General features: G+C 54.6%; 1 protein-coding gene across 7 annotated transcripts; it reads left to right on the forward strand.

Annotated features, from left to right (window-relative positions):
• Positions 1–4: 4 nt before the first annotated feature.
• Positions 5–9,665, forward strand: NLE1 (notchless homolog 1). 7 transcript variants are annotated; one of them, XM_060290900.2, is made up of 14 exons: positions 13–539; positions 633–772; positions 1,095–1,238; positions 2,215–2,432; positions 3,035–3,114; positions 3,942–4,018; positions 4,193–4,290; positions 4,645–4,837; positions 5,318–5,453; positions 5,603–5,649; positions 6,725–6,927; positions 8,437–8,596; positions 8,702–8,772; positions 9,320–9,665. In XM_060290900.2, exons 2-14 carry the CDS (start codon positions 659–661, stop codon positions 9,330–9,332), a joined length of 1,554 nt encoding a protein of 517 aa, XP_060146883.1. In that variant the 5' UTR covers positions 13–539; positions 633–658; the 3' UTR covers positions 9,333–9,665. The 7 variants fall into 7 exon arrangements, with proteins under 7 accessions (XP_060146887.1, XP_060146885.1, XP_060146883.1 ...); XM_060290901.2 differs by having other exon boundaries at positions 13–351; XM_060290899.2 differs by having other exon boundaries at positions 13–772.
• The last annotated feature ends 353 nt before the right edge of the window (positions 9,666–10,018 follow it).

Genomic DNA, 10,018 nt, shown 5'->3' on the forward strand with positions numbered 1-10,018 from the left:
CACCATTATAAGGAGTCTGATTTTTTCCTGCCTGTAATGGGAGCCATTGTAGGGTTTTAGGACAGAAAGTAACAGACCAGAGTTTTGGTTTGAAACGTCACTCTGGTTGCTGTGTGGAGAACGCACAGGAGGAGGCAGGGTAGAGACAGGGAGGAAAGTGAAGAGGCTATTGTAGGGACCACGGTTGACTCAGAGCAGAGTGTGGCAGTGGAGATGGAGAGAACAGATTCTAGATAGGTTCATGAGGCAGCATTGGCAGAGCTTGAGACTCCCTGGATGCAGGGGGGAGAGAGAGCGAGAAAGAGAGAGAGAGAGAGAGAGAGGAACTGACAGGAAGATCCCCGGTTTCCGGTAAGAGCGCTCCTGGTCCGACTCTGCTTTAGTTCCTCATCTGTAACATGGGGTGAAAAGAGTTGTGAGAATTAAATGAGTTACATATGTAAAGCACTTAGAACAATGCCTGATACATTGCTATCGTTATCATTATCATTATTGTTATTGCTCTACACTGTTGAAAACTGTAGGAATTTCTTGCTTCTGTACGCATCAAGTTGTTTTTTTTTGTTTGTTTTTTGTTTTTTTGCGGTACGCCGGCCTCTCACTCTTGTGGTCTCTCCCGTTGCGGAGCACAGGCTCCGGACGCACAGGCTCAGCGGCCATGGCTCACGAGCCCAACCGCTCCGCGACATGTGGGATCTTCCTGGACCGGCACACGAACCCGTGTCGCCAGCGGACTCTCAACCACTGCGCCACCAGGGAAGCCTCGCATCAAGTATGATTAATTTATTTGATCCATTTATTTGAAGCCAGGCGCGGAGCGACACTTCCCCTCCTCAACACCAGAGGGCGATGTGGCGGATTGCAGCACCGCTGGACCACGGGGGCGGCACTCCGTCCCGCCGGAGTTTTCCCTTCCACGTGGGGTCACAGGATGGCGGCGGTGGCGGCGGTGGTGGCGGTGGGTGGGCCAGACTGGGGGCGGGGGCGCCGCGGCTGGGCGCTCGGGCCGGGGTCCCCGAGGCCGGAGGGAGGCGGAAGTTAGGGCCCTTCGGTCCGGGCGGCGTGCATGACGCCCGCCGCGCTTGTCCACACAGGACGAGGCGGCGACGCGCGACGTGCAGCGACTGCTAGTGCAGTTCCAGGATGAGGGCGGGCAGCTGCTGGGCTCCCCATTCGACGTGCCCGTGGACATCACCCCGGACAAGCTGCAGCTCGTGTGCAACGCGCTGCTGGCCCAGGTGAGCGGCGGGCCCGGCGGAGGGCGGGCGGCGCTGCCCTGGTCGGGGACGCAGGGAATCAGGAGACCGAAGGTCTCGGGTACATCCCCACTACTCTCCCACAGGGGTGATAACAACCCGGCGGTGCCGTCTGCCTTGGGGAGGGTCGGAAGATGTGATCAGTGTGAGAGCGCTTTACGCGCCCACCATCGCGAGTTCACCCGCGGAGAGAGACCGCGTTTTGAACGCATTGGGTGCATCGTAACAGTGATTCCTTGTCACAGCTCCTCATTATATTCCCATTGTCATTAATATCCCCATTTTACAGTGCTGCCTGAGACCATTCAGTTATTCGTCTGGCACTGCGCAGTAGGTGGTAGATTGGGAGTTGGAAGCCGAGTGTCAGATTTAAAACTCATGCTCTCCTAAGCCGGTGTTTATCAGAATGCTGCCCTCTATTGAGGGGTGGGAGGCTGTTTAAAAATGCAATACCTGGACCCCACCCAAGACTTACTACACAGACTCTGGGGTGAAGCAGAGGGTCTACCTTTTTCAGTCAGCTTTTTGGATGCTTCTTACACATTATGCAGCATGGTCTGGTGGCTTAGAAAACGCTGCATAATGCTATATACTAACCCTAATCCTGGACTTTAGTTTTCTTTCTGAAGAACCTGAATTAGGCATTAGCAATAGGACGTTGCGTTAATCACTTAGTTGCTCTGAGCCTCAGTTTTTTTCATCTATCAATATTAATGCCTCCTTCCCAGGGTGGTTGTGAGATTCAGATACAGGATTTTGAAGTGGTGTGTGTCTTGCAGTCGCTCTTCAAGGATTAAAAAGGTCTTGCTGAATGGGGAATGATGGGGGTAACCCAAGCAGGGTGGCTTGAAAAGTAGGAAGCGTTGCCTGCCCACAGCTCACAGAGGGTGGGGGTCCCTGGTGGAGATGGCCTTGCCCATCCTTTGATGGGGGGGTTCTCTTTTCTGTTGTCCTCCAGGAGGATCCCCTGCCACTGGCTTTCTATGTCCATGATGCCGAGATCATCTCGTCTCTGGGGAGCACACTGGAGTCACAGGCGGTGGAGACAGAGAAGGTCCTTGACATCGTCTACCAGCCACAGGCTATCTTCAGGGTTCGTGCTGTGACCCGCTGCACCAGCTCCTTGGAGGGTCACAGCGAGGCAGTCATTTCTGTGGCCTTCAGCCCTACAGGAAAGTAAGGACAGCTGCAGAGTCATGGAGGAGAGTGTGGGTGCAACTGCTGGCGGGGGTGGGGGGACCCCCAAGTTATGCTCAATGGGGCCTCCGGCTGCCCACCATAGACCCAAGCTTTGGGTTCAGGTTGCAAGTAAGGGACTTCCCCGGTGGAGTTTGGTCCCCAAAGGTCAAGGATGCCTGCCTTGGAAGAGCCCTTCCTGGACTTGACCTCAGGAGATCTGAGCTGCAAGCTCACCTCTGTCCCTTCCTAGCCATGTGACCTGGTCAAGTCATTTAACCTCTCTCTGAGTTAGTTGTTCACCTGAGAAATAGGGTTTATTTGCTTCTCACAATCCTATGAGGATAGTAAGAAGCTTTAAATCTGGTTTTGACTGTGGCCATTCCATTTAGGAAGGACAAGGAGAGAAATGGCTTCCTGGGGTCTTCTCCCAGATGGCATCCGTGTTATATTTGTCCTTCTCATAAGAGAAAATTCCAGTCCCAGATTCTGTTCCCAGAAGATGATTTACTAGGCAGCAGGAATGTACATGTGCAGTGTTTCCGGTGTGCCCCACCCCTTGTCCTCACTGCAGAGGTCAGGTGGCCTCTCTTCTTCCCCAGGTACCTGGCCAGTGGCTCTGGAGACACTACTGTGCGCTTCTGGGATATCAGCACTGAGACACCACATTTCACATGCCAGGGTCAGTACCCAGTTACCCACTTAGGGGGTTTTAACGCAGTGGCGGGTGGCTGATTCACTCAGCTCTTTAGTTCCTGAGGAGGAGAGGAGGCCCAGAGCACATTCCAGCCCCTTGACATCCAGTTAGTGGCTGCCTGTTCCTAGGTAGAGACCTTACCCTTGAGCCCTGCCAGCCACTTACAAACAAGCAGAGACTGGACGGAAGAGTCAGCGTGGGGTTGTGGGCAGGGGCTAACTGCCTGGTAGCAAGGAGAACCAGGCTTAAATCCAGTCTCTGCCATAGTGGTTCTCAAACTAGAACGTGCATCAGAATCACCTGGAGGGCTTGTTAAAATATAGATTTCTGGGTCCCACCCCCAGAATTTTGTCTCCTTAGGTCTGGGGTGTGACCTGAAATTTGCGTTTCAAGTTCCCAGGCATTGCTGATGCTGCTGGCCTGGGGACCTCACACTAGCTGGGTGATCTTGTAGGTAGGCCTTGCTTCCTTTCTAAGCTTTAGTTTTCTCATCTGGAGAATGGGGTGATACTTCTTGCTTTGCCCCATACTCTAGAGCTGTCATGAGAATTGTAGGACTGATGTGTGTGGAAGAACTTTATATCACGTAGCACATAAGGAACTACTAGAAAGTGGCAGTGTTATCTGTGCGGCGATGCATGGCCCTAGCACTTGGGAAGGATTCTCCCTTTGCCTAGGAAGCCTCATATCTTCTGTTCGATCGTTCAATTACTCAGCAGCTAGCTAAGGAGTTTCTGCAGGGTGCCAGACGTTGCTAGGCAACAGGGATAAAGAAAGGTGTGGTCCCCCTTTCTCCCCCACTGCTTTCTTAGGACACAGACACTGGGTCCTTAGCATATCCTGGTCCCCAGACGGCAAGAAGCTGGCTTCAGGCTGCAAGAATGGCCAGGTAGATGGTCAGGGTAATTAGGCAGGGATTCTGGGGCTCCCTTCCTGCAAGATGGGTCAGAATCAGGTTCTGGGGTCTTCGGGGAGGGGTGAGCAGGGGCGATGGGCGGGGGACCCTTGGTGGGACCAGGGGAAGGGTGGGGAGGGTTATTTTCGATGAGCTGCTGTCCTTCAGATTCTCCTGTGGGACCCAAGCACAGGGAAGCAAGTGGGCAGGACCCTTGCCGGCCACAGCAAGTGGATCACAGCCCTGAGCTGGGAGCCCCTCCATGCGTGAGTGACACTGACAGCTGGGTGATTGAGGAGCCAGGGCTTCAAAGCCGTAGCCCTCCCCTGCTTGGTGCAGAGGAGTCTTATGTGAGGGGACAGGGCAGGCAGTCTGACTGGCAGTGACAGCGTGGCAGGCAGTGGGGAAGGTCTTCTGCACCTGTGTTGCGCGGGCGGGGCGGGGGGAGGGCGGTGGTGCTCATCACGGGGCCTGAGAGCCACCTTGCAGCGCAGCCAGATCTTGGGGTCAGGAAGCTGTCGAGACATCATCCCTGGTCTTCGCGCTGGGGATCGGGAGGCAGTGTTGGAAGACAGACGTTGCCAGGTCAGAAGTGAGGGCATGTCCCCCTTTCTTTCCAGCAACCCCGAGTGCCGCTACGTGGCCAGCAGCTCCAAGGACGGCAGCGTGCGGGTCTGGGACACGGCTGCGGGCCGCTGTGAGCGCATCCTCACTGGGCACACACAGTCAGTCACCTGTCTCCGGTGGGGAGGGGACGGGCTTCTCTACTCCGCCTCCCAGGACCGCACCATCAAAGTCTGGAGGGCTCATGATGTAAGAGCTGGGAGAGGCCCGAAACCAGCCTGGGGAAATCTTGGGCCAGGGAGGTTGACCACTGTTTCCTGGGTGGTTGGGGAAGTGCTTCGGGAACGGGGGTCCTATGGTTTGGTGCTGCATTATAGCGGAGGTTCCAGGACCCCTTAGCATGGCCAGGCTCTGGAAATTTCCTGCTATAGGAATACTATTTAGGTTTATCGAACCTGCCGTATCCCAAACTTATTTGACTAGAGCCCTTTTTTGTGACATTTCCCTTCTGTGAAACATATTTCCAGAAACAGTGCTCTGGGCTGGTACCCTTATTTTACAAATGAGGAGAGACTTGAGCCTAGAGGGGTGATTTGATTCAGATCACAGTGAATGAGGGCCCTGCTTCTGAGTCCCACAGTGCCCATCTTTTGGGGCTGATCTGGGGGTGCATGTTCCCAGGGGTGGAGACTGCTCTGTGTGTGTCTGACCTGTCTCCCTTCGCCCTAGGGCGTGCTGTGCCGGACTCTGCAAGGCCATGGCCACTGGGTGAACACCATGGCCCTCAGCACCGACTACGCCCTGCGCACGGGGGCCTTTGACCCAGCCGAGGCCTCAATTAATGCCCAAGACCTCCGAGGGTCCTGTGAGTGAGCGGGAGGTGGGGGGGGAAGGAGCCAATTCTCAAGCTTAACATGCGAGAGGCGGACCTAGGCTGGGGGGGCGGGTACTTGCACTTTGTGTTGGATTTTCTCATCAGCCTTGTTCCTTCTCTCCTTCGATACCTGGACACAGTGCAGGAGTTAAAGGAGAGAGCTCTGAGCCGCTACAGCCTCGTGCGGGTGAGTATCTGCCAGCGCCGCCAGCTCTATGCGCTTCTTCTCCTCGTCCCCAAAACACTGCAGACACTCAGCCCTTCTCCCTTCTAGCCCCAGCTCAGAACGTACCTTTTCCGGAAAGTTGTTCTGATAATCCTAGTTTACAATCCTAAAAACCATAATGTGCTGGGGATCATTTTATTTCATTTTGTTTTGTTTGCTTATCTGTTTATTTGCAGTCCTCAGGTACCTCTCTTTTTTATTTTATTTAGTTTCAGTAACACATTCACATGGTCTAAGGTTCAAGGAAAACAAAAAGGAGAATTCCCTGGTGGTCCAGTGGTTAGGACTCGGCGCTCTCACTGCCAAGGGCCCGGGATTCGATCCCTGGTCGGGAACTAAGATCCTGCATGCTGCACGGCATGGCCAAAAGAAAAAAAGAAATATTTTTAAATGCAGAGAACACAAAGCAGTAGGGGCCATTTTAGATGGTGGAAAGTCTCTCATCTCTGTTGCACCTTCATCCGTGCCTTCTGGAAGCATCCAGTGCTACCAGTGTCTTGTGTCTCCTGCCAGAGACGTTATGTATACACATACACATATATGTGTACACTACACACAGTACAGATACACACGCGTATACAAGCCCACATGTAAAATCCTTCCCTTTTTTTTTTTTTTTTTGCAGTACGCAGGCCTCTCACTGTTGTGGCCTCTTCCGTTGCGCAGCACAGGCTCCGGACACACAGGCTCAGTGGCCATGGCTCACGGGCCCAGCCACTCCACGGCATGTGGGATCTTCCCGGACCGGGGCACGAACCCGTGTCCCCTGCATTGGCAGGCGGACTCTCAACCACTGCGCCACCAGGGAAGCCCTCCTTCCCCTTTTTAACACACCACTCTGTACCTTGCTTCTTCTTGTAATTATACGTCATAGAAATGGTCCTGTCCCATGTTCATGAAGTCTCCCTTTGGGGGGAGTAACCAGCCTCCTTTCTGCAGTCCTGGACTCCGTGCTGGTATTGAGCAGTCAGTGGTGTGTTCGCTGCCGAGGTCAGGCTGTCCTCTCTGAGACCATGTGCGCTTTGTGCCTCCCCAGGGCCGGGGCCCAGAGAGGCTGGTATCTGGCTCAGATGACTTCACCCTGTTCCTGTGGTCCCCAGCGGAGAACAAGAAGCCCCTGGCACGGATGACGGGGCACCAGGCCCTCATCAACCAGGTGCACTTCTCCGCGGACTCACGCGTCATCGCCAGCGCCTCCTTTGACAAGTCTATCAAGCTGTGGGATGGCAGGACGGGCAAGTGAGTGGCGGGCGTGGGGAGGGGAGGAGTGACGCTCTTCCTCCGGAAGGAGCTTGGCTCTGCCACTTCCTAGCTGTGTGGCCCTGGCAAGTGTTTGGGTTTTCTGAGCCTCTTGTTTCCTCTTCTGAATGTGCAGACCCCCTACCTCTCTGCTTTGTTACAAGGATTAAATGAAGTGGTCTATTTAGCACCATCACTAAGTGGGCGCTGAAAATGCTAGTTTCTTTCATATCTAGGGAGAGAAATGATGTTAAAGCTGGCCAAGGGAATTGCCTGGCGGTCCAGTGGTTAGGAGTCTGTGCTCTCACTGCCAGGGATGCGATCCCTGGTTGGGGAGCTAAGATCCTGGAAGCCGCACAGCATGGCCAAAAAAAAAAAAAGCTGGCCAAGGGCTGGGGATGCAACACAAGTGTAGGTTTGTGGTCCAGTCTTTATCTGGCCCTCCTCAAAGTGAGCCAGTGCATCACCTGGGAGCTTGATGGAAATGCAGAACCTTGGGCCCAGATGACCTGCATTTTAAGGTCACCTTTCAAGTCTGAGAAGCACTGCTATGACGAGGCACAGTGCCCTTGCAGTTAGTTAGGAGGAGAGGCAGAGGCATGGGCGAGAAAAGGAGCAAGGAAACCGTTGTTGAGGCCGAAGGGGCACCTATGTGTCAGTCTCCGTGTATTTTCACAACACAGCCCTGTGAAATAGATCATTCAGTTTCTTTTGTTTCTTTTTTTTTTTTTTTTTTTTGGCTGCGTTGGGTCTTCGTTGCTGCATGTGGGCTTTCTCTAGTTGTGGCGAGTGGGGGCTACTCTTGGTTGCGGTGCGCGGGCTTCTCGTGTTGCGGAGCATGGGCTCTAGGCGCGCGGGCTTCAGTAGTTGTGGCTCACAGGCTCAGTAGTTGTGGCTCGCAGGCTGTAGAGCGCAGTCTCAGTAGTTGTGGCGCACGAGCTTAGTTGCTCCGCAGCATGTGGGATCTTCCCGGACCAGGGCTCAAACCTGTGTCCCCTGCATTGGCAGGTGGATTCTTAACCACTGCGCCGCCAGGGAAGCCCTGGTTTCTTTTTAAGATAAGGAAACTGAGTCTCAGAGAGGCCCAACGACTTGCACCAGCAGATATAGCCAGTCTGTCCCGACCAGGTTCCAGGTGGGCCTGGCCCACTGTTTCTCCATGCCACCTGTCAGCAGGCACCTGTCATGGTGGTTGGGGGAGGGTGGTGTCGTGCAGATGGGCTAAGCAGACGGCTGCATTGGATTCTGAGGCTTGCAAAGTTGAGCAGGTATGGAGGCCTGGCAAGAAGCATTCTAGAAGCAACTCATTTGGAGAAGTTTTACAGCATCGTAATGACCGATAAAGATTAAATTGGTCTGGGGTGGGGACCAGACAGTGAGATTTTGTAAAAGTTCCCAGGTAAACCTGACACACAGCCAAGGTTGAGAACCACCGCTGTGGGCATAGAGGACCCTTCAGGCGTGTTTGAAGATCTCATATCCATCCTCATCTTCCTTCCCCTGGCCCAGGTACCTGGCCTCCCTGCGTGGCCATGTGGCTGCCGTGTACCAGATTGCATGGTCGGCCGACAGCCGGCTCTTGGTCAGTGGCAGCAGTGACAGCACACTGAAGGTGTGGGATGTGAAGGCCCAGAAGCTGGCCACAGACCTGCCAGGCCATGCGGATGAGGTGCGGCCGACCCTCGTGGGCAAGTGGTTGAGAGGGAATTGAAGCCTGGCCCTCCTCCCCACCCTCCTCACTGTGCCACCGTCCCCCTCCCCCTCCTCCCTTCAGGTATACGCTGTCGACTGGAGTCCAGATGGCCAGAGAGTGGCAAGTGGTGGAAAGGACAAATGCCTCCGGATGTGAGTTTGGGGGAGGTGGCGGCTCTCCTGCCCTTTGTGACCGTCCCCTATGGTGTAGAGTTCCAAGGGCTCTCCAGGTGCCCACACTGTCCCGAGACAGTAGCCTCCAGCGTGAGGCGGTAGTTCTTAGCACACTGGATTTTGGAGTCCTGTGACCTAGGTCAAATCCTTGTTCTGCCTTTCAGTGTGCAGTCGTGGAGAGCTTGGTTCACCTGTCTCCTGGGACTTACCAGGAGACAGGAGGATCAAAGATAGGTGAATACACTTTGGAACCTGAGGGTTGTGTACTTGTAAAGGATTGCCACTGTTTGTCATTGGACAGCCTTGGTGGGCATCGCAGGGGCCAGGCCCCTGGATGAGGTCCTGGCCGAGGCAGTGGTGGGCGCCTGGCCTAAGTTCGGGTGGCTGGAGCAGGGACAGTAGCCGGGGCAGGGGGAGTAGACCGAGGGGGGACCACAAGCTCTCCCCTTAGTGGGCTTCTGGGATTGTATGGTGCCTCCCTTTCCCGAGGTGGCATCCCCATCCTGTTCCGTCCCTCTCTCCACAGATGGAGGAGATGAGAAATCCCAAGGATCCCCACCTGGACTCAGCCTCTGCCAGCTGTCTGCCCTGATGGAGACCAAAGGCCGGGGTGATGACCTTGAGAATGAGCGTGGCCTGCCGTCCTTGGACAGACCCCAGTAGCGTCCCTCCCCAGAGCAGGAGGTCGAAGGTCGTGGGAGGTTCTCACTGAGCTCAGCCCTTGGCCATCACTTGGTAGCTCGCTGATGCCAGCACAGGGGAGGCCGAGCGATGACTGGCCCTTACTGCTGCCCCTGCCTCCTTTCCTAAATGCCGTCTATTTAGGGTCAGACCCCAGATTCTGTGACCAAATAAATAACTTATAGTTTGTGTGTTTGGGTTATGATTTCTTGTCCCAGGTTCTCAGGGCTTTACTGAGGACTATGCTAAGTCAGCTTGTCTAGCCCCTCCCTCTGGGCTGCACCAAAACCATGCTGATCAGGAAGTCGCCTTTCCCCTCTTCCCACCGTGCCTACGAGGGAGAGGCCAGCTGAGGCTGGGGAGATGGGCTGAAGCCAGTATGTTAGTGGCCAGAGGATGATGTAAGGCTGTGTTGTCCATTCTGCTGGCACCAGCCACATGAAGATGTTTGCATTAACTAGAATTCGGTCCAGTTAGAAATGCAGTTGTCACACTAGCTCAGGGCTACTTACTGATTTGGACAGCACAGATAGAGGACACTTTG

The sequence above is a fragment of the Globicephala melas genome, chromosome 20, assembly GCF_963455315.2.
Source record: "Globicephala melas chromosome 20, mGloMel1.2, whole genome shotgun sequence".
Taxonomy (NCBI): domain Eukaryota; kingdom Metazoa; phylum Chordata; class Mammalia; order Artiodactyla; family Delphinidae; genus Globicephala; species Globicephala melas.

What these genes read in the sequence shown, in the direction of transcription:
- NLE1 (XM_060290899.2), top strand. Translation starts at nt 659, where the DNA reads ATGGCTCACGAGCCCAACCGCTCCGCGACATGTGGGATCTTCCTGGAC. An exon ending in ACCACATTTCACATGCCAGG is followed by an intron (nt 3,115 to 3,941) that starts GTCAGTACCCAG and finishes CTGCTTTCTTAG; the next exon opens with GACACAGACACTGGGTCCTT. An exon ending in GCCGCTACAGCCTCGTGCGG is followed by an intron (nt 5,650 to 6,724) that starts GTGAGTATCTGC and finishes GTGCCTCCCCAG; the next exon opens with GGCCGGGGCCCAGAGAGGCT.